The sequence below is a fragment of the Microtus oregoni genome, unplaced genomic scaffold (assembly GCF_018167655.1).
Source record: "Microtus oregoni isolate MIOR12 unplaced genomic scaffold, Mior012 000044F_ref0000062, whole genome shotgun sequence".
NCBI lineage: Eukaryota > Metazoa > Chordata > Mammalia > Rodentia > Cricetidae > Microtus > Microtus oregoni.
This window is the reverse complement of record NW_024543218.1, coordinates 15,999,554-16,024,121: the sequence shown is the minus strand read 5'-3', so window position 1 is coordinate 16,024,121 and position 24,568 is coordinate 15,999,554. Positions and strand designations below refer to the sequence as shown.

Genomic DNA, 24,568 nt, shown 5'->3' with positions numbered 1-24,568 from the left:
ATTTCCTTTCATGACCATTGCAATATATCATGCACACTCAATCACTTTTACCTCACCTCAGAAATGAGACACAAACACATGCCAAAGACAGTGACTGCATCTGCCAAGAGCGTCTTTTGGCTCTGTTCTATCAGAAAACCACACAGGCATCAGTAAGGAAGTTCCAACACCTTTTAGAACGACATCTCCTGCATGCATCATGACTGTCTGTGTATTTTCACCGAGAGTTTCTTCCCCTTGATGATAACCACAGAGCACGTCATGTAACAGCCCATACATAGTTCTTACTTGATCAGAATAATGTGCATGCCTTTACGGCTCTTCCATAACATACATGTTTAGACGTGTGTCAAACTCACTTCATTAAACATTGCCCGATAACCAGAAAGATACTGCAGTATTAAAAATGAGGTGTTTGCACTATGTAACTTTTTGTCATCTTCAGGAATCACCAACTTGTTCCTAGTTGGTTGCATGAGGAAAAAAAAAAGCATAATGTGTACTCCAATTTTAGTTAATACAGTGAAGCCCTCAACTTCTTTACAAAGCCAAGGATGTAAAACATTTACCCGATGGGCATAATTTTAATGTGCTAGTCACAAAGAACCTAGTGCAAGTTAGCATCAAATATTTAAAGTGATAAATTTAATAACACACTGGAAAGTAGCTGGTGTGCCTCTGACTTATATTACATTCCATTCTTTGGTACATTTTTTAATTTAAAGTTTTAATGATGCAATCTAATGGACTTGTATCTTAAGCAATTAAATGCTTATAAAACCAATAGTTTTAGTAACCACAATAATGATATTAATTAATGAGTCAATACATTCCAAGTCAGATCAGCTAAGCAAGACAGCTAACTGGACCAGAGCTGTTCTGTCTGCTGCTGGGAGGTCTGAGGTACCACTGAGTAAAATCAGGGAGTGGCCAGTTCTGTGCTCCAGGAGCCATGGTGTCTTAATTGACTTAGGTGTAAATACTGTCTAGGAAAGGATTGAATCCAGGCCAAGGTTTCCATGCAGTTCTTTAGCTGCCTATCTCTTCAGTTTCCAAATGCAGGTAAGAAGGACACGTGTAACAGTAGTAGCCACCCTAGGAAACCAGCAAGGCAGGAAACCAGTTCTGCTGGTTCCCAGATAACTAGAGGAAAGAGTGGCTGGACTTAGTGGCCTCCTCTGTAATCACAGCACTGGGAAACTGAGGTAGCAAGGTCCCAAGCTGGAGACCGGATTGCAGTGACAGTGACAAGCTCTAGTTAAAAGGAGGAAGAAGGAAAGGGCCTCTGGGCATGTGTCCTGACTGGCAGAGACCTTAGAGAGAGATTCTGTGTATACTTTTGCTTTTCTTTTCTTTTCTTTCTTTCCTTTCTTTCTTTCTTTCTTTCTTTCCTTCCTTCCTTCCTTTCTTTCTTTCTCTCTTTTTCTTTCTTTACCCCAATTCAAGGAGAACAATATAGTGAAATCTCAAGTAAGGACAGAGGCTTCAAGTGCCAACCAAGAAGGAACATTGGTTTGATTCAACCAGAGTGGCCTTTGAATGGAAAGCAATCAAACAACAGCAGGTTTTTTATTTATGACTGGTTTGCAAAAATATGAGGAAGCTTATCTGCAATCAGTAATCTGAAGGCATTCAAGTTACAGTAGTTTGTGAGGGAAATGATAAAAACCCGGGCATGACAAACTATTCAAGACCTTGGCCATAGCGGCTCATTTATTAAAAATAATGACGACCAAATTTCTTTGAATTGTGATGACAGTTGGAAAAAAATGTTAGCCTTTTATGTTAAGACAACTTGAAGTATGAGAAAATACTTCACAAAAATATTTGTTCTCTATTTCTCCTTTTATCTGATGCTTTTCTGCTCGTAAAAATTATTGCATTTGTTTATTTAATCTTTCATTGGATATTTTTACTGGCTAGAGGAGTGAAGGAATGATGTCATCATGCATGTGTTGAGATGAATAGGAAGAAGTAATGGACAAACCTTAAAGACTTGCAGCTCCTCCAGAATGAGCTCCCCGCTGACAGAGCTGTTGCTTGGAAGGACTACCACCTTCTGCACAGTGCCCCGATCTAGAAGGGAGAGGGACAGGAGGTGCTGTCAGAATACTGCCTGAAGGATTCTTAACACAAGCACCTAGTCTTCAAATAGATTACATGTTAAGCAATAACAGATTGAATTTATGTCTAATCCCATATGTTTAAATTGAGAAGATATACAACTAAAGGAAAATATAGCAATCTCTCATTTTGTCTAGTGTAAAATCAAAGCTGCTCAGGAAGGGTATACATTCGTGTAAATTCAAAAGTATGAGTCAGGCACCCATCCTCACATATGTGCACAATTATAAATGAATCTGTAAAAGGATTTGTGAGTCAAGTATATACTCTTGAAATACAATAGAAATTATTAAGTTCAGTCATTAAAAACATTCCTTATTTCTCCAAGCTAGCATTACAAAATGATACTCCTACTACCATTTTGCTAACATTTAACCTGTATTGATTTCATTATCTGAGGAAGTCTTAGTAGAAATGATCGGCTATCATTATAGCATAAAGTCACTAGTCCTGAACAATAAACATTGATCTACGATTTTGAGGTAAGATAGGGTAAAATATCTCACTCCCATTACAATGGACAGTTTAATAGGAAACATTACTGAGAAACATAAACTGTTTTATTTCAGGCATGGGTACCATTTATAGAATAATCATACTGATATGATTTTAATTATAATTTGACATGTTCTTAAAATATAGGGAAAAAAATGAAATTATGTGGTCCAAAGTAATATAAAGTGAAAATGTTCTTGTATCCTGCAGCCATGCTGAATAATAACAGTATGCAGTTCATAACAGTGCAGAAAATGGTCCTTAGGGTAAGATAATTCAGATTGTTCCATAGTTATGTAAACACTTTTATGCATATGATTTTTTGCTTTACCCAATTACATGAATGTTAGATTTGAAAAAACTAGTTAAGATTTAACAATAAGATAATGAAAAGAGTTGCTCTTAAAATAATTCATAAGCTGCATGATAATATCAAGTTAAAAATACTCTTAGTTGTGACAATAAACTTTTAATTATCTACCATCAGCAAATAAGATGGCTGGGTTTTTTTAAATTGTTTTGAGAAATGTCCGTGAGAAAAGTTAAGTAGAAGTCAACTGTGCAGAATTTTTTAGCTAGCAATCATTTAGGTATTGATACTACAAATCTTAAACCTTAACACTGGTTGCCAGTCTACAAATAAGAGTGAATTTGACATAAAATATCCTATTTGTGTTTCCAATTCCCATTTTATAAACCTTATCGAAAGATTCTCAAAAGTTCTTACTTAAAAAATCATGGCTTACAAAATGGTACAATGATTTTAAAAAAGAAAGACAACTCCTGAAAGATGTCAGGAACAGTGGGACTTGGTGCTTTCTGAACAGTTGCTAGACTATGAGGATGCAACATATGAGAGGTTGATGGTAGAATTTTTTTTTTTTTTTTTGGTTTTTCGAGACAGGGTTTCTCTGTGGTTTTGGAGCCTCTCCTGGAACTAGCTCTTGTAGACCAGGCTGGTCTCGAACTCACAGAGATCCGCCTGCCTCTGCCTCCCGAGTGCTGGGATTAAAGGCGTGCGCCACCACCGCCCGGCTGATGGTAGAAATTTTTAAGTTCATTCTGTGACTACAATTCACTGCTGAAACAAGCTAAAACTTAATGAGGGTCCCAGAGCACCGAATACTCCAGGTGGAATTCACAAACTAATTCTGCTTCTCTCAGGAGCTTCATTAACTCAACCCATGTGATGATTTGGGGTATTTTGTTCTAGAGGTAATATAAATAGAAAATTGTACTAAGAAACCTCTTAGAGATGCTACACAAAGATGTCATAATGGAAAATGGATGATTGTGGTTACAAATGTTCCTCAATTTCAAATGACAACACATTAAAATGATCAGTGTAGACAGCTAGAAGAATATCATAGAACCAAAATCCCTAATCGGAGAACCTTGAGATTATGACAGTTTAAAGAAAAATGTGTAGTTTTCCTCCCCTACTGCTGCTCTCATGGGTGTCTGAGTGTATGTGTCTATGTTTGTGGGTGTGCATGTATATGTACGCAGATGCTACTTTTTGAGTATGTGAGTCACTGATCCTAAGGGTTTAAAGAAGTCAGGACAGGAATGAGCGTATCCAATCAGATAGATTATGTAATGCTCGAGGTTATAGTCTTTTCTAGTGTGTAAGGACTGTTAGCATCCTTGCCTTTATTGGCAGCATCCTCCAAGAGCAGAGGACGAGGAGAGGCTTTGGAGACCAAGCCACAAGAATTACTTTAAAGTGTAGTGTATCTTGATCACAGTGTCTCTCAAAGACATAACGGCTCTGAAAAGTTGCTTGCTTTAGCAGTTCCATAATGCATAACCCTATCAAATTGCCATGCAGTTTAGAAAATATGTGCACAGTATCTGCTTTGCAATATCAAAGAAAAATGGTTGAATATTCTCAGATGAGTTATATGCCTCTTAATTTCTTCTTATAATGTGTTAGTATTCTAGGAGAGCAAAGGTTTTAACGAATTATCAATCTCTTCAAAAAGGTTTCTGGTAAAGGTACTTCATTTACCCACTGATAAAATAGAAAAAGAACTGTAATATTAGCTGACAAATTATGGCAAAGAACATGTATTTGACTCACTCATAATAAAAAGTAGGATATAATTTGCCTTTTGCTTTTTTATTTTAGATTTTAGAAAATTTATCTGGTACTGATGAACATGGAAAATATTTTTGCAGTATCTTAGGCTGTATAATTCACCATAAAATATATTTGGTTTATCTGCCATTCATTTGACCTCATTAACTTGGTAAAAAAAAAAAATTATTGAGGGTCTCCACTCAGTCAGACAGAGGAGATAAAAGAAAAAATAGAGATAATACTCAAGTGTTCGGTCTAGAGTTTATGGGTCTTTAAGTCCTGTGCTCACATAAAATGTTAGTCATTATGAGATGTACATTCCAGAATTGTCATGAAGCTCCCAGTGTTGACATCCACATAAAGCCATCTCTGTCCCTTTTCTTTTGAAGAAAATGTAGTTATCAGATATCTTCCTTTTTGGGGTGCTCAGAATAGTTTTCTTTGGCAGGATGCACTAGTATAAATCCTCTCTTCGTGGTTCTTTTATCTTAGGAGATGTCGCGCGCCCACAAGAGAGTTACAGTGAAGCTGCCTTCCACTCCTTTTCCTCAGCTTCAGTTGACTTCCATGTCAACAGAGTCAATAACGACACTTTTGCAGTAGTTGCCGGTCACTACAACTATGCCGAATCATTTTCCCTTCTCGTATTAATATCAACAGGCAGCTTTTGGGAACATCTCTTCCATTCTCAGTCTTCATAGTAAAAAACGCCTCTGTTCGTTACCCACTACATGCAAGATATCCCATAAGAGCATCCAAGGAGTGGGCAAATACAGAAGTCCCAGCATGAGTCTCTTTCATGGGGTAATAAATTCTTGCACACAGCTCTGCTAGAATCATTCCATTTGCTATACAAGAAACTCCCTTGGAGAGGTAGTAGCAACATAAAAAGCAGAGCCGAAAGATGCTACAATGAACTTCTGCCTCCTAAATTCCCAAATGAAAGTCTTCTGTTGCTTTAATTAGCCGGGGGGAAGGTGTATGGCCATTTTTTAGTTGAGTTCTGACTGAGAAATAGGAATATAGAAACCATTTAAAACCATGTGTGGTCCGGTACATAGGCTACCCTCAGCAGGTGAAACCTCTTTGCCTCTCTGTAGCTCACCCACTAAACTTGGCCGTCATCGAAGTAGCTTTTGTTTTCATGTAGATGAAGATCCCTGAATCAATTAAATCACTGAGGATATGTGGGAGTAACCAAGACAAATCTTAAAAGTGATTTCCATGATGTCAATCTTCACACAAAGATAACAGCAGAATGATCAACACACAGTGCTGATTTAATTTCCTTTTGTTTATTAAGTATCTAAAGAAGCCTCCCTAAATAAGCATCCTTTCTAACTGTTTATTTTATGCTATCTAGATTTCTTTGAGAATGTAATGTAAGGGAGCACAGCAATAATGGTTCAACAGCTCTTCTGTCTGTCCCTACGCTGGAGGCCAGCCTGCAGGTGTCACACAGTAGGTGCTGGCTGTCTAAAGCAAGTCCTGAAGCAGAGGTCATTACTCAGCAGGTCACTGGAGTCAGCACTGGTATTTAGCCCCTGGTTACACATTAACTGAAGTCCTCAGGTTTCCCGGGAAACAAGCTGTGCTTGCCTTTGGAATGGAGGAACAAGGCCATGTTAATCAGATCTAGACCCTCCCCCTCCCAGAGGTTGTTAACTCCTGAAAGAATTCTAGCCAAGCTGGCTACCTCCCTGTGTCACTGACACAATCACATAGGCACCTGTGGTTAGGGAGGCAAGAAGCTTGATTTAATGCCCTTTTACAGCCTCTTTAAAAGTCTTATTTACTTATATTTTTTTTTAGACAGGGACACTGGGTTTTATTTTTCACCCTACCCTACAAATTGCTCACACAGTTGTGATTCTGAGAGCGAGGTAATCAATAATCATTCACATCAAGGAAGAAGGTGCCATACTCACTTGAGAAAAGACATACAATCCCAAATTGAATGCTGATCTCTTCCTGCTTTTTCTCTTTTCAGCTCAGTGACCCAGGGTGTCAAACACTGCAGCATTGTATGTGACTTTAGGTAATTGTCATGTAAGTTCTAGCATTTATTTTTAAAATCAAACATTATTAAACAATAAGCAGATGTGTTCAAACATGCCCTCATATTTTTGACATTCAATTCATCTTTGGACAGAACAGAAGGGTAAAGCCAAGCAAAAACTGAAAAGTTCAGGCAAGTGGAAGCTTTGTAGACTGGAAGGGAGTGCGCCAACCCCCGCAGCTTCAAAAACTGGGTCTAATCAAGTGGCTGCCTCATTTGCAGCCTGGTTAAACATCCAGTCCAAGTGGGAGCCACTTTCCCGCTTGATTACCAAATCACTGCTGCTGTATTCTTTTCTTCCTACTTTTATAATTGGAAAATAATACAGAAAAACAGATATTATTCTCCCCCACTCCTGGCAGATGATTGAAGCCCCAGCACCAGCCACACAGGTCCTGACTGACACATCCTTGGCCGTAAATAGCATCTTAAGCGTCTCCATTTAAGGGGACACACTTGGGGCGGCAGTACCCATCCAAGCTAACTTCACAGTATATTTTTTTTTTTTTGTTTGATGATGCAAGAGTGTATAGGGTCACACAGCTGTGAATGTATCTGGTGTACCTAAATTAAAAAGGATTTTATTGGCACAAAGAACTTTTCAGAAAGTTATAGTATTTCTCTGCCTTATAAGAAAAATAAGTAGAAAAGGATTCCTTGATTTTAAGTTTCATTTGCTAATAGCATTTCATTTTACTTGGCCTTTTAGCATCCCTAGCCATGCTCAATTACGTACTTTCAAATATCTGGCCTTCAGATTACCTCAGCCAAAGTCACCTACAGAGTTTACCAAAAATACACATGTTGTTTCCCATGTTAAATCACAGCAGGAATTTTTAGAAGCACTACATATGTATAAGCTTAGAGAAAAATATATGCCTGCTCAAATGCATGAGACTCCCAAGTGACAAACAGTATAAAAATGTATTTAACTTCTTTGTAGTTGATCTATATCCATCATAAGTGGAACCACCAAATCAATTTTGATAAAGATTCATGAAATCTTCTTTCCAGTTGTATAAATTAAGCTGAAATAACACATTTGTAATTAATGTATGAAATAACTTATGTACTCTATAATACAAACATTGTGTAAACTTCTATGTAACATTACAATCAATAAATTTTAGATACATAAAAAAAATCAGGCAAACATATGACTTATGAAGTTCTACAAGAATACCCAGTCTGCAAAATTACTGTTTTGATGAAAGTTAAAGTGGATATGGCAATAAGGAAAAAGGTACCGCAAACACTTTTGGAAGAAATAAGAGGAAAACCTTTCTGGAGGGCGCTTATGACCATTGGCCAATGGAATCAAGGCTGTTGGAGAAATTTCCCAGAGTGAACAATGTAAGAATGGTAGGCTATTTGAGGACCTCTTCCTGTTTTAGTTAATTACATATGAGCACTCAGAATGCACACTCGCCACATGTAAGTGAGGTGGTCAGAGGACACCTTGCAGAACTCCATTTCCTCTGATTACCATATGCTTTGTAAGAATCCAACGTGGACCCTCTGGCTTGGACACACCTGTCCTTTCCCGCTGACCCATCCTGCCAGCCCAGAGATGACTCTTTTGTAGATCATGTGGCCCAGGATCCTCACGTGCTAACTTTCGGGATCTCCGCACTTCCTGCCTTGGGTCAATTTCCCACAAGAGGTTCTGGGAGTGCAAGGGCAGCATGGAGATCACACATACAGGAATTGGAGCAGCAGAGCAGGGGTGGGCTGTCTTTTAGCTGGTTGAGGTCTGTGTGGGCTGAGATGACTGGGAAGGAGACAGTGGAGGTTCTGCACTTGTTGGTAGGGAAGAAGGGAAGCAGTGTTATTGGAAACCAAAATGCTAGCCTCACTCTGATTTTATTAACACCTTGATGTTAATAAAGACTGAGATTTATGTAGGTCATATTTGAAAGTTAAGACCTTGTTTAGATCGAACTTAAAGAAAAATCAGTAACCTCGTTTATCAAGGATCAGGAAATAGCGTGCAGCTGTTTTTCTGCAAAACTAGATTGGTTTACATACAGAGTCTAAGCCCAGCAACCAGAGAGAAAGACCTATCATAGTCAACGTCAAAGCAATAGTATGGTCCCTACAATAATAATGAGTTCGATTTAGGAGAAGGTAACAGATCCAAGGGCAACAAAGTCATTTCCAGTAAGTCCAGGGATACTGGTACTGAAGGTGCACAACATATAACTGCCACAGTAGATCAGGAATACAGCCAGTACTAACAGGAGAGTGCAGCCCCCACAGCCCCTTCCTAAGGAGAACAGTCACAAAAATACCTACGAAAGATTCAGGAGACCTCTTCAAACCATATCGAAGACCTGCCATACTATCTTCCCTTCCTGTTTTAGGAATCGTTAAACCCTGATAACTAAACAAACACACAAGCAATATACTCAGGATCCAGGTGACAGTAAAACATGATATTCACACACACACAGACACACACAAAGAAATGTCAAATTATCTATTTGCAATATCTGACCCTGTAAGATAAGTTTGCATTCATAACATAATAACTTGCTTGTGAGTTGAGGATCACACTCCATACGAGATAGTTTGCTAACTCTAAACACAGCCCTAGATTACGAACATTGTAGTGCTTTTGTCTATTTAAGATATGTATCTTATGGTGACAAAATAGGTCCTTTAACTAATTTATTATAAAGTCTGACCTGTACGGATGTGAAGTCATTTGGTTTGTTTGGGTTAAAGATTTCTATGTAGAAGATAGTACTGTGTGCTATCGTGAGGTATGGTCAAGAACTCGCAAGGCATCTGATACATGTATACATTGATGCTTCCTCTTCAAAATTTTCTGAATTTTAAAGTACATTCTGAGGGGGTAGGGATTTTGAAAGATCATTAGTAGGTAGACAGATCAAGAGAGACACTATAGATAGGTAGTAAAGATATTACACTTCCAGCTCCCTCTTCACACTTCCGGCTGCTAAGTTCAAGATGGGCTCAGGGTATGTTTTCCTCTGAATTATGACCCTATCGTCTTCCTGTTTTTCTTCAAAGTGAACAACCCTAAGTTAGGGAAAAAAGACCCAAGTAAAGAACCTTCAGATCCCCATCCCTTGAGAAGAGTTCAGATTTCAGGCTTTGCAGTGTTCCACATGTTTGAAAGGGCCTTTCTGTGTGGCTTGCTGTTTTTTTTTTTTTTTTCTGTGTCTCTCTGTTTATCCTGCTACTCTCTCTGTGCCTTTGCCTGTCTATCTATCAGTCTCTCTCTGACTCTCTCTTTTTCTCTCTGTATCTCTCTGTTTCTGTTTCTCTCTGTCTTTGTCTTTCTCTCTCTCTCTTTTTTTTGTGTGTGTGTGTCTCCATATCCCTCAGAAAAGCATTTCTTTAGTAGTTAATTTTTGTGTGCTGTGTCTGATACTTCCCCTGAGATTTTCCCAGCCTTATAATTCTTCAACTTGCAGAATACAAAAGCCAGATTGAAATGCCTAGATATTAACAACATGGTTTGAAAGAAGGAATGGTAAACTACAATTTATTTTTCTTCTTTTATAAACATGTTTTTACAATAAACACTTGCAACTTAAACAAAACAAACAAAAACATTCAAGAGGCTGATTCAAGTAAAACTATAGAGTGAAACCATGTCATGTTTTAAAATAAGCAGTTTGTAAATCCCCAGAAGAAGAGGGGCTTAAAGGACCCTGCTAATTAAGGACACCACAGTTGTGTTTCCCCAACAGCAGTTGTTAGAAGGGATGCTTCCCACAACTGCATCCTGGGATGAGCGCAGTTATGTCCTGTATCTGCTATTTGCAGTGAGCATTTGGTGGTGAGAGAGCCCCTTGCCCAGGTGCACACCGGGAGCAGCTGCTTGGGAGATCATGTCCCTACACAGGCGATTCAAAATTGGGGCCTGTAAAATTTCCTTTGTCTATAAAATATGGATATTGCGTTTTCCCTTCACACCTGACAGGCTGCTCAAGATCAAAGGAGACAAGCTGTGTGAACCTTTGCAGTAAAGTTTAGAGACACTGTATATAACTGAGCGTATTGTCTTTGGCCACTTCTTATTGGTCTCCGCGTGTTCCAGCAGCACCCAAACCTGTTATAAACCAGTGCTTTGCTCTGTAATTTCCAAAAGGCCACCAGCAGCTCCAGCTGGGATCTCTCACTAAAGTTATTTTCCCTTTTATCTTCCTCTCCTCTCTTCTCCTTCTTTTCTCTCCTCTCCTCTCCTCTCCTCTCCTCTCCTCTCCTCTCCTCTCCTCTCCTCTCCTCTCTTCTCTTCTCTTCTCTTCTCTTGACCTTCCTTTTATTTTCGTGTCTCTGCCCTTGCTATCCCCTCCTTTTGCCTAGTGGTGATGATCTATAACTCTAGCTTGGGGGTGAGGTAGAATAGAAGGATCCTCAAAGTTCCTGGGCGCGGCATTCTAGTTATTTAGGGACTTTTGAGTTCAGTGAGAGACTCTGTCTCAAATAAAATGATAGAAGTGTGATAAAGTACAATACCTGATATCTATATCTTCTGCACACACAAACACACACATCTACTTTACACACATATGTACACATTTAAAATGAAAGAAAAAGCAGCTTCAAATTTCAAACAAATATACTTTACAAGGAGAATGCAGGTAAGTGATGTAAGGCTCATTAGCTCCTATTTAGGATGCAACAACAAATTTCAAACAGAGAACTATGTTCAGCCTTTCTAAGTCTACATTACTCCTACATCACTCCTGTATTAATCCCAGATCAAATACTCCTATACTACTCCTATATCACTCCTGTATTAATCCGAGGTCACTACAGTATTAATCCTCCAATACTCTGATATCACTCTTGTATTAATCCTAGAGCACTACAGTGTTAATCATACAATACTCCTATATCCTATATTACTGCTGTATCAATCCTAGAGTACTCCTATATTAATCCTGTATTAATTCTAGATTACTCCTATATTGATTCTCTAATACCCCTAGATTACTCAGGGAAGAACTACACCTCCAAGATTAATAAATTGTACCATCACCAATGAACCTCTTCTCCAGCACCGTTTTGACCTTATGGTGCTCATCTACGTTAGCTTTGAAGTTCAAATCATTTCTACAAAGTGGCTTGGGATGTCCTTGTTTCTGCATTTTCAGATAAGGAAGCTCATTCCCTTATAGTCATATCCAGATCCACTATTAACTCGCCCTTATTGGCCGTTCCCTTTCTTCTGATTACATCTATACAAATGGAATAGTTATTCTTTCCTCGATGTGACTAGTACACAGGAAAGTAGCATAATGTGGAAAACAGCAAGTAACGAGGGAATCCAAATAAAATGATCTTGTCCACTGCTTCTTCCTGACTGCTCCATCTTTCTCAAGGTCACCATAAGGTCACTTCTGCGCTATTTTCAAGATCATTCCTCACTCATTAGAAAACGCTTCTTAATTTTCTTCCTCATTCCAGGAACTCTAGGAGTTAAGTCCTTATCATTATAATTCCCTAGATTGGCCTCAGCACTGTCAGGGATACATCTAACACACACTCGGCTAATGAGGCTCCTCTCTCTATCTCTAGCACAGCACTCTAGGCTGAAGTACATCTGTAGTGACACCCTCTTTGACTTATCCGTCTGGAGAGGCCACCAAAACTTCAGTCCATTATGAGACAGACTTTGGCTTTATTTCAATGCTGAAAGAACACTGCAATTCTAAATAAGCCATTCGGTTAATCAAATTCTTAGTTTATACACTTTTAAAAGAGAAGGAGACTTTCATTTTGTTGTTTCTGTGTTATTATAATGAGATACTGAAATTTATTTAACTAAATATAATAAAAATTAAGTATATGTTATAGTGTAAATTAAATTACATATTTGTATTTTTGAGGAAAACTGCTACTGCTTTTCATAACAGATGCCTGATAGATGAAAAGAAAAGGCAATTTTTCCAACATTCAGGCTAATATATATATAAATCACATAGTCAATAATATGTGATTATGACAACAATAAATTTCTTATCATCTCATCTTTTCGTCTGCATAATTCTTGATCTAAGTAAGCCCTTTGAATCTCCACCTTCCATCTCCTGTTTTATATGGGTGTCACTTCCTACCTTTGAAACACAAGAGCTATCTTTCCTTTCGGCAATTTTAGAGTCCTTTCTCCATCAGTATAATAGGGTAGATGAAAAGGCTGAGTGGGCACTGGCCACTGCCCACCTGAGTTGATGTTCACAAGGGGAAAGAGACAAACAAGCTCCCAAATCGCTCCTCTGGCCTCCACACACATGACATGTCATGAAAGCACATGCATGCGTGCCTTCAAAATGAACATGAACAAAAATACTTTGCAATGAAGATGAATGTGGCGGCCATATTCTAAGTTGTCTCTCTAGAAGGCACGTGCCTGTTCCCTTCATCAAGGAGCATGCGACTTGCTTTTAGGCAATAGCACCATGCGAGCTGATAGGATCTCAGTGTCATTGCTGTGCTGTATCATATGATACCCAGGCTTAAGAGATTGAGAAACTGACTCCGCCGACCTTAAAATAGTAAACTATGTGTTGTGATTACAAGACATTGTCATGGTTTCTTACTGTACCTCACCTTGGCAACTAATAAAGAAGCTTAGTCTGATGTGTAATATTATCTTTACGCATTAGTCAGTGTTGACTTTCCCTTCAGAGTCTAAAAACAGAAAATTTGATTAATAACTGTTTTTACGTTCTTTAAATTTATCAATTAAGCTAGAATTCAAAAGCTTCTTAAATGTGTTTTAAATTGCTACATAAATAATTATCGGCAATTTTAGTGTTTTTGAATAACACACGCTGTTCCTCTTAGCTTTATGGGGACTAGAAATTAAACATAGGTCTCAGGATGCCAAAATCAGTATTTTGAGCTTCCCAATCTGTATGTTCTAAAGAAAACTGCTTTTCTGTGGCTTAAAACTTTAGTGACTTATCTTCCTCCACATATAATTGTTTTCTTCCATCTCCAGGGTCACCAGGGTCATTCTCACATTGCTTCCACAGTCTCTCATCTTCCTGACTAGAGCAAGGACAAACTGTCTTTTGGCTTATTAAAGAGCCACATATTTGTGTTGAGCACATCCACACAGTTTAGAAAAATGCCCCCTTCTCAAGGTCACAAGCATTAAACACACCTGGGAGAGCCTTTCGCTAATCTAGTACCACATCTCTAGGTTCCGGAACTGCGAGAAAGTTATTTGGATGCTCAATATATTCCTACTACATCAGTGGAAAATACACCAAGCAGACATACACTTGGAGTTTTAACCCCACGTCTTGCCTCACAGGCTCTGCCCTTAACTCTTCTATCCTAATTTCTAATTCATTTGCCACTCTGAATAAAACACTTTCTCTCATTTTCTAATTTTTTTTTTTGGTTTTTTTTTTTTTTTTTTGGTTTTTCGAGACAGGGTTTCTCTGTGGTTTTGGAGCCTGTCCTGGAACTAGCTCTGTAGACCAGGCTGGTCTCGAACTCACAGAGATCCGCCTGCCTCTGCCTCCCGAGTGCTGGGATTAAAGGCATGTGCCACCACCTTCCCTGTGCAGCCACTTTCTTTTTCAGAGCCAGTTTCCAGGCAAACAATCACCACAACTGACAGCTACAGGCCTATGGAGGGTTACAGGGGGCCCAGCCTGGTGAGCAGGAGGCTGTGTGTTCTTCTTCTAGAACAAGGGTCGCAAGGACTAGCCCTGGGAAGCTGGCAGAACAAAACTGCAAGAACAAAACGCTAGCGTGGAGACTTAGGCTCCACAATTAGACAGCAGACTTCATAATTCAACATGCGAGGCATTGAAACATCCTTATTATCCTATGAGAAGCGAGCTCAGCAACACCGTGATGAGGTTTTACTTTAGCCGTCCGCAAACAAACAAGAAAAATGCCAGTGACTAAGTAGAAAATGAGCCAATCTTATGGAGCAATCACTCTGTCTCTTGTGCTGTGGAATAATGCTCTTGTACACTGTAAAGACAGAGAAAGTTCTTTAAAAAGAATCAGAGTACCCAGGTGTGGTGGTGCATACCTTTAATCCCTGCACTTGAGAGGCAGAGGCAGGCAGGTATCTGTGAATTTGAGGCCAACCTGGTCAACAGAGTGAGATACAGGATTGCCAAAGATACAGACAGAAACCTTGTCTAAAAAATTCAAATATCAAAAATAAAAATAAAAAAAAACAGCATAAGAAAAAGTCACCTAAAGATCGAAAATTCACAGAGAATCTGGAAACTCTGCTCTTGCATTGTCTTTGATTGTTTGACTGCTGAGGAAGGAGAAACGGCTGCTAAAAGACATTTGAGTATAAGTGCTGCTGGATTAATTCAACCTATGATGTTTGAAAATGCCTTGACTTCAAAATTTAAGTCAAAAATATGTTATGTTGGAGAAGAGTTTCTACTTTTGTTTCTACAGGAAATGGGAGGATATAGATTCATTTTTGATCAAGCAAGATCCCCTGAAAAAAATCTCCCATAGGAGTGGATGGCCCAGATAATCTAACATTTTAGAGCACCCCGTAGCAGTTTTCTCTGAATTCCATATTCAGAACAGCTCGAGGCTGCTGGCTGAGATGATCCGGTCTCACAGAATACTCCAGTCAGGACTTGACCATAATCCTAAATTTTCTTTGGGTTCCTATAGTCTTACCAGTGCCCCAGTCAGCAGGAAGCAACCTAGAAAACTACAGCCACATTCCCCAAAAATAAATTATGGATGTTTTTCTTTGTTTAGAGTGTTGGTTACAACTTGTTATGGATAATGGTCAGGCAAAAAGCTAAACAAAGGAGATGTGATTCAGAGTCTTGTTTTGAAAAGAAAAAAAAGAGAAATGCTTGAGAATGATACTCTGGTACACTGTAAAGATTTGTCACTCTTATTAGTTGAACAAAACACTGATTGGCCAGTAGCCAGGTAGGAAGTGTAGGCAGGGCAACCAGACTAGGAGAATTCTGGAAAGAGGAGAGGTAGAATCAGTCACAAACCAGATGCAGAGGAAGTAGGATGAGAATGCCTTACTGAGAAAAGGTACCAAGCTATGTGGCTAAATATAGGCAAGAATTATGGGGCTGAGGAGATGGCTCAGAGGTTAAGAGCACTGATTGCTCTTCCAGAGGTCCTGAGTTCAATTCCCAGCAACCACATGGTGGCTCACAACCATCTGCAATGAGATCTGATGCCCTCTTCTGGCTTGCAGGCATACATGTAGGCTGAACACTGTGTACATAATAAATAAATAAATCTTTGAGAAAAAAAGAATTATGGGTAAATTTAAATCATAAGAGCTAGTTAGTAATAAAGTTTAGTAATAGACCAAACAGTTTATAATTAATATAAGTCTCCATGTGTTGATTAGGAGTGAATGGCTGTGGGACTAGGTGGAACAGGAACTTCTGTCCACACTCTTACTGGGATCACTATACACTTGCATATCCAGAAGCCCTTCAATATACCAATCCATTGTACAGAATCTATTTGAATTAAACAAGGAGAAGCATATCAGGTTTCCTATGTGATTTGTTAAACGTGTCAGACATTTTGGATATAGGTATAATATATCCTTAAAATTCTTAAAAAATAGTAAAACCTGTAAAAGTGGGATGATCTTAAAAGTCAGGTTAAATCATTCCAAAAACTCAGGTTAAGCCCTACTTTCTTGTGTAACAATCCCCTGTCACAAAAAGTGTGTACTTCCATGTCAAAATGGAAGATAACTGGCAAGATTGTACCAGACTTGCAGGTTAAATTTTTAGAACAATTGAAGTTCACACAAAAATTCAGGCCACTTCATCGGAAAGTTTATCTCTGTCTTCTCTGTCACCTTGTTAGGGATGTCTGGCTCACATTTAGGACTTGGTGACAATGTTTAGATGAGGTTAAGTGTGTGATAATGCCAAAGCCAGTGTCCTGTCAACTCATCAGCAACACCGGTTTGAAATGTGTGGATAAAACATGTTGTTCAACGTCTAATGAGAAAATGAAAATGAAATTAACTTCAGGAAAAGAAAAATATAAGTAGACTATGCTAAGTAAAGTAGGGACTTGAATATAAATGTTTAAACTGTAAAATTAGCAGGTTTTTCCATTGTGAATTTGTCATAGTCAATATGGGAATGACTTTACATGATCTACAAGTACATCTGAACCAATGCTGGATAACAAATGAAACTCATTCTCTCACTGACACAAATAATGTCTATAGAGCAGCTACTCCAAGTGATATATTAGTCCAGGAACTGGGTTTTCAATATTAAATACACCAGATCAAATCTCCTAAACTCATCAGGCCCAATCTTCCTGATGCTTTGGTGATGAGATGAGCCTTTAGTAGCTGAGCCATCTCCCCAGCCCTATGGAGCCATCTCCACAGCCCTATGGAGACATCTCTCTAGCCATATAGAGCCTGCCTACATTCTTTGTCTGTCTGTTTGTTTTATTTTTCTCTTGTATATTACATCCTGACCTGAGTTTCCTCTCCCTCCACTCTTCCTAGTTCCTCACCCTTCCCTCCTCCCCTCTCTCCCAGATCCACTCTTCCTCTGTTTCCCTTCAGAAAATAGCAGTCCTCCCAGGGATATTAACGAAACACAATACAAGTTACAATAAGACTTGACACATACCCTAAAATCAAGGTTGGAAGAGGCCACCCAGTTGGAGGAAAAGATTCCCAAGAGCAGGCAAATGAGACAGAAACAGTGCCACTCCCAAGGTTAGAAATTTCACAAGAAAACCAAGCTAAACAACCACAACGTATATACAGAGGACATAGTGCAGACCCATACAGGCTCCCTGATTGTGGCTTCAGTCTCTATGAGCTTCCAGCTTAGTTAATTCTGGTAGCTGTGCACTTGTGGTGTCCTTAACCCCTTCAGTTCCTACAGTCTTTTTCCCCCTTCTCCTCTGGATTCTCCAGCCCTGCCTAACGCTTGGGTACGGGCTTTCTGCATCTGTTTCCATCAGTTGCTGAATGAAGCCTCCCTAATAAAGATTATTCTAGGCTCTGGTCTATGAGCACAGTAGAATTATCATTGGGAATCATTTCACTGACTTTTTCCATCAGTTGCTAGGTGAAGCCTCCCTAATGATGATTATGCCAGGCTCTGGTCTATGAGTGTAGTAGAATTATCATTAGGAACCATTTCATTGACTTTTTATTTCTGTTTTATTTTTAGCCAGTCATGTTCTACCCTAAATATCCAGTCTCCAGTTCTTGGCCATCTAGGCAGTGTCAGGGACAGGCTCCCTCTCATGGTATAGGCCTCAAATTGGACCAGTCATTGATTGTCTACCCCCAGAGCCCCACACGTTTTGTGCCACCACTACCCCAGCACGTCTTGCTGCCAAGATGAATTGAAGATCAAAGGTTCTGTGCTGGGTTGGTGTCCCAGTCCCACCTCTAGAAGCCTTGCCTACTTATAGAAGATGGCCCATTCATGAAGCCTACATTCTTAGAATTACTCATGGAATTACTCCGATAATATTTATGAAGGATAGATGAAATTGTTCATGTGCCCAGCAAAAGCAAACATCACTGTAATAAGAAAATATTTCAGAAATGTTATTTATCTACTTACTGGAATACAATGATAAGCAATGATATTTTAAGAAGTCCAAATAATAATTATAGGAGACTCCGGCCTTTCAAAGAACACATTTCCAAGGAATGGCTTATAAGTAGATATTCTGCTGTTTGAAATATTTATTTTCAGGGATTAAAACAATATTTTGACTTTAGTAAATGCTACGGCATAATTTACTTTATAATTTTTAAATAGTTTGTATGTGTGTGTGTGTATGGGTGTGTGTGCATGTATGTGGGCCTGCATGTGTATGACTCAGTGCTTTGCATGTATGCCCTGGTTCCTATGTGGAGGTAGATCAATAAATGAAACCACCTTCCTTTAGACATTCTCTCTTGTGCTAGGTATGCTGGGCTAGCTAACCTACAGACTTCTAAGGAGTGTCCCATTTCCATTTCCCACCTCCCCATGGAGGTGCTGGGATGATAAGTGGGTTCTACAGATTTACACTCATGTTGTCGAGTTTACATAGCAAGGGCTATGTCCAGTGAATCAGTGCCTCGTCTTACTAGGCACAGTTCATGTGGAAGCATGTGTCCTTGAACAGAACGTCACTGAGACTATCCTCTCCCTTCCTTATTTCTTTCTACCACTTCCTTCTTTGCTGCCGTTTACATGGTAAAGCCTCCATGACAACATGAATTTTCATTTTCCTCCCCTCGATTCAGCCATGGTTCCACTGTGTCCCATCAGCATTGACTGCTGTGTAAAGCCCCACGGAACTGGAACTCATGAGAAACTCTCAGAATTTTTCAGATTCTGGCCTGGCAGGAAGTGACCTACAGTGCCATAAAACCCCAGTGATCTTAGAGAGATTCATTCTCCATTGCTAAATGAGAGAGAAATGTGTACATCATTCCTAGAGGATTTTCACGCGTAGTTCTCAAATGAGGGTAGTCTTTCCCCAAATCAAACACATTTCTGCAGCTATCAAATTTTATATGAGTATTTTAGAGAGTTCTTTAAAAACTCGGAATTCCTGGCACAGCGGCTCATTCAGGGTGCCATTCCAAGAGCAGCAACTGCCAACACCTCTCGTTAGGAAGAATGTGGTTATTCTCCAGTATTGCCAGACAGGCCTTCTCAGGCTCTCCTCACACATGTGGCCCATACTTCAAAATTCTGGAGACTGGGAAGACTTCCTGGAGTCAATATCCCGACTCAGTACTCGTCCAGTTAAATGGGAGCTAATAACAAGCATGAAATGGTATATTCCATATTAGAGTTGCGGTGGGGGACCACTCACAACGATCCTGCCTTCAGAAACCACAACGCTGGTAAATCATCCTAAATCTTTAACACCCATTCACAAGAACACTTACTCTTTCGTCAAAAGTCACATCATTCTGATTCATGTGTAGTGCTAAAAGGGGGAACTTGACAGAATGTGTCTGAACCTTCCCCAGACACTAAAATATTTTCATAGCTCCAGAAGCAAAAGGAAAACAGGGTAAAATCTCCTGACCGTGTAATAGAGTCTGCTCTGGGCCTGTGGCCTGGATAACAGCAGTAGGTGGCAACTTAAAAGAGAAACGCTAATCCCATGATAGCTTCCGCTTCCATGTTAAAGCCTTCTCAAAGAATAAGAAAAAAGTGAATATTAATGATTAAAACAGATAGTTGATTTTATACACACATACAAAATGAGATTTTAAAGGGGTAATAGCAGTGATTATATGAAAATAATTAAGTAGACTCAGCTTAATTTTTAACAAAAAAGCATGTAATATATAAAAGAACTTTTATTTGTAGAAACATGAATACCTTTACAGCCTCCATGGACTGTAAAATAGTTTCCTTAACTTAATTAAAATTCTATATTTATCAACCCAAATAAGCAGAGAAATCTTTTTCTGTAAAAAAAAAAAAAAGATCAAGGAATCTATGTAGGCTTTGCTGGCTGAAGCTCTGTCTTCTCCTTGTCCGACCTTCTTTATTCTTTTCTCCTAACCTTGTGTCTTTTCTTATCTCTGCCTTTTACTTACTTATTTTGCTTGGGACTTCATTGTACATAAAGGAAACTTAATCTTAGCTTTTGTAATTTGAGCTGTGGGTTTTAGCCTTTAACTATTGAGCCTCCTCTTTGGCCTGATAATTTACTTGGTTGTCTGGTGATAAAGTTGGAAGGTTAGATCATCAGCATCTAAGACGCAATAAATTCTGTAATGATAATGAGTTGTTGTAATAGGTGTCAGGCTTTGAGCCCACATAGCCAATTAGAGGTTGTGTGAGCTACACTTTCATTTGCAAGGCTCACACTGGCAACACATCTGTAATTCCATATCATTCTATTGAATTCTGCCACATCCATTGTCTCTACAGAAACATTCTTGACAACTGGTGCTTTCATTGAATTCCCTTGAAGGTCTGAAGATAGCAGAGAAGAAGGGACACCATGAAAACAGCTTTCTTTATTGTCTCCATAAGTGGTGTGTCAAGATTCATCCATGAAAATGGAAATACTCACCTGCACTATATATATATATATATATATATATGTGTGTGTGTGTGTATATGTATATATATACATATATATATGTATATGTATATAGTATCTTTTTCAAAGAAATTTCACTTTATATCACTGTCCTACTCTTCTCAGTTTCATGAATGTTGGAACATTTGTTCAATAAAGATAGTGCAGTCTGGTGAGACAGTATGGGCATGGATCAGTGGTTAAGTTGGTGACAGTCTTTCCAGAAAGACGCTGTGGAGAGGCCTTGCCACAACGTGTACTCTCCTGCTTGGACAGAATCCTCAAGACACTCACGAGGTTTCGCAAGCGATCATTAGTGAAACCTCCACTACAATTAAAAGCCCATGCCCAAAGACAGCTTGTAAAAAGACACATGTGTTTAAGTACACATATAAAAATCCATGTCAAGGTGCCAGAGCTTATGTGGGAAGAAAACCCAAAGCATCTTTGCCGCACTATACTTCTTGCTGTCTTCTATTTAAGTAAAAATTGCTGAACATTTCTAAAAGGCTTGAAAATTCCACCCATGAAATCTACAAATGTTATAAAGATTTTCAAAAGAAAGTAAGTCTGCGGTGACATCACAATCCATCCTCTAAACAGGCTTCAAAGGAAGCAAACAGAAAATAATCATCTATCTAGGAGACATTGAGAGAGGTGGGACTCTAAACTGCCACTTTCTGTCAAGAAATACAGGACTTTATTTTTCTTTTCAACGAAACTCTAAATTGAAGTCTGTTGGTCTAAATACAGCTCTATGTAGTAATTTAGGAGTCATCTATGAAAACATATGTACATGCAAATGAAGATTGTCTTCTGGGCTTGCATGAATTCATTTTATTGCCTGGGTAACAGTGGATATATTCACGCTTTCAAGTTCAGCCTGACAAATATTTATTGGACTAGCAAAACCCTGTGATATGCCTATAGAGAAATTATAGACTTCAAAGAGATGAAAGGGTGAGAAGAATGTACCATGGTGAATAAAATATGGGAAAGTGTAGTAAGTATTAGTTAGAAAGTCTTGGAAGAGTATAAATGGAGTTTTCACAACATTGTTTGAAATGCTAATTTAACTACTGAATTGCCAAGGACTTTTAATGACACATTCTTTTAAAATGTGTTTGCACATGAAACAATTTAAAGCAAAGTGAATAAACAGGGTGATCAAAAGAATAGGAGAACATGGAAAAAAATGCAGATACACCAATAAACAAGAAGAATGAGGACAAGAACTGTATACCACATGGCTGACCCAACAGAAAAAGAGAGGTTCTGAAACGCTGTATGATACAAGAGCTGGGAGGTATTTTAGTGACTATAGGATGATAACATTGAAAGCCCTGGTGAAATAGAATTGGCAATAGGGTGAATACGCACTCACGCTCTGTGTGTGGGGAGAAGCGTTCTAAGTCAACGTTGGTATAGGATAAAATGAAAGAATCTAGGGATTGAGATTATAATTGAGAGCAAAGATCCTGGAGAGGGCAGGGTAGGAGAGCCATGATAAGGAATGATTAGATCAGGAAGGAGGGGTTTTGTTTCTCACAAGTCAGGGAGCAGCAAGAAGCCAGATTCCGCCAAGCCCGCCAAGGAACACATTTTAGAAGATTCCCTGTCTCAGGATTTCAAACAAAAATTATGTGTGAACGAAAGCTCCAGACCTGGGGTTGGAGTTACACGGAGGGATAAAATAAGAACTTCATGAGAAGAGCAGGCTGGAAGCTTTGTTTAGCCAAGAAAGAGTAACCACATTTTGTAGCTGGTTGAAATCTGAGTGCAGCGCCTCCCATTCAGAGGACAGACTTCACAACCGCCACATTTTTTACAATGGCTTTCACAGGCCTGCTTTGTATCTGTTTCTTTAATTAGAAGACACACTGCAAACTTCCTGGAGTTGTTCCTACATCTAAAAGGAGAGCTGATGAGATCTGTGTCACCGCCTACAAGGCAGTAAGTGTGTGGAATTCTGCTGCTTGGGCAATATGGAGGAACCTAGCCGACATTGTGTAAATGGAACCAAGCAGGAATGGAATTTATAATCCTGTCTGCTCAGCAGGCCAAGGCTCCTTGCTCCCTTCTAGTAATTTGCAACAGTGTGCACTGGAGTCGCCAGAACAGCTTGCTAAAGCACAGACGGCTGGGTTTCCTAGCTGGCTTTCCGGGAGGCGTGCCTACAAATGTTTTTCTAACAAGGTCCCGGTGATATTGACCTTGCTGGTCTGAGGACCACATGGTGAGAGCCAATGCTCTAAAACACTTAGAACTCATTGTCCCCAGTAAGGCAAGTCTTTGTAAATAAGACTATTTTTATTTAATTTCTGGTAAAAGAAATAGAAAATTTAGGGATTGCTGGTTTGATTAACATAGCAACTATAATATTTCCCAAACAGCTTCCTATATATAAGTCTACTTTCAAATTTACAAAGAATGTCTTATCTATCACCATCACTCTGGAAAATGACTCCAAATATTAGTTAGTGAGTCACAGATTCTGCTTCTCTTCAGAACATCGTTCATATAGAAAACTTCCACCCAGCCCTTAATTTGGCTGATTATTTGTATTTTTCACTTTAATATGGATGAGGAACTCAACTACTTTGAGTACTTTGAATATATGAATTTCAGTTGTTCACCACAACTACATCGGTGATTTATTTTGTTAACTTTGTTTACAACTGTGGAAAATGAAGTGGGAGAGATCCAACTAAAGGCTAAACCAAAGGCAACACGGATGACCTTTTCGGCTCAATGATTTGGTCTTTCCTTTCTCCCCAAATTGCTGAACATTCCTCGATCATACACCATGACTTCAAACACCTACCTGTCCCCAGGAAGAGGACGTGGTATCGTCCGTCAGCAGCATTCACACGGTCCACGGCTATCTTCGTGTACTTGTAGTCAGTGCCTGTGCGGACAATCAGAGGCCTTCTGTGGATGGGGTAGATGGAATTGTACATGAGAGGGTGGTTGCGAATAAAGGTGACGACATCATCTGGGAAGTCCTTGGTGGTTCTCATGGTAGGTGTAAATGCCCCGCCTGGGCACTGAAAAAAAATGGAAGAAAATAAGTTAATAAAATGGTTTCCTTGTCTTAATAATAATCATATTCAAAACACTTAAAAAGTCGAACTTTCTTTAAGTACATTGGAGATCCAGAGAGAAGAAGATGAGTCATTTGATCTTAGACAGAGAGGTCTCTATAGAAAGCTTTGAGGTGCATTTCCTTAGATATCTGAATGGCTTAGATAATTGAGTAGAATGCTTCCTTATTCTACAGAGTCTCCACAGAGGGGCTGACACACATCTGAATATGTTCTAACTTTTCCCTCTTTTCATCCATCATCCTTCTATCTCCAATTTTGTAACAGGAAGTATATTGCTGGCAACAACACGCATGGACACATTCTAATGCTGCTATGACTTTAAAACAAATTAGGTGGCCATTATCACATCCAATTAGAATTCTAATGTAAAAATCTTTTTCCGTATAATCTCCCTTCCCTAGACAAATCTTGAAGTTGGAGCTCAGTGTGGGGATGAGCTCTGATACTGTCCATCTGGGAGAGAGTTCCATCAAGTACAATAGCTACAGAGAGCAAAACACCACCAGCTTAGGATGTCCTGCCAACTCTCCTATATGCAGGGAGTCAAGCTTGCCACTGGAGCTAGTGCCTGCCACCCCTGAGTCTCAGGAACAATGGTCTTTAAGTCTTGGTACATGCAGTTGCCCATCTGGCTTTCCC

At 39.2% G+C, this 24,568-nt stretch overlaps 1 protein-coding gene across 2 annotated transcripts in view; it reads right to left on the bottom strand.

Moving 5' to 3' along the window:
• Positions 1-24,568, bottom strand: part of LOC121434753 (semaphorin-3C) — a 151,212-nt gene that overhangs the window by 16,824 nt on the left and 109,820 nt on the right. For both annotated transcript variants that reach the window (XM_041633708.1, XM_041633709.1), the window contains 2 exons: positions 23,647-23,869; positions 1,988-2,076 (listed from right to left, as the gene is read on the bottom strand). In XM_041633708.1, the coding sequence (XP_041489642.1) occupies positions 1,988-2,076; positions 23,647-23,869 (312 nt within the window). The remainder of the gene's footprint in view (positions 1-1,987; positions 2,077-23,646; positions 23,870-24,568) is intronic.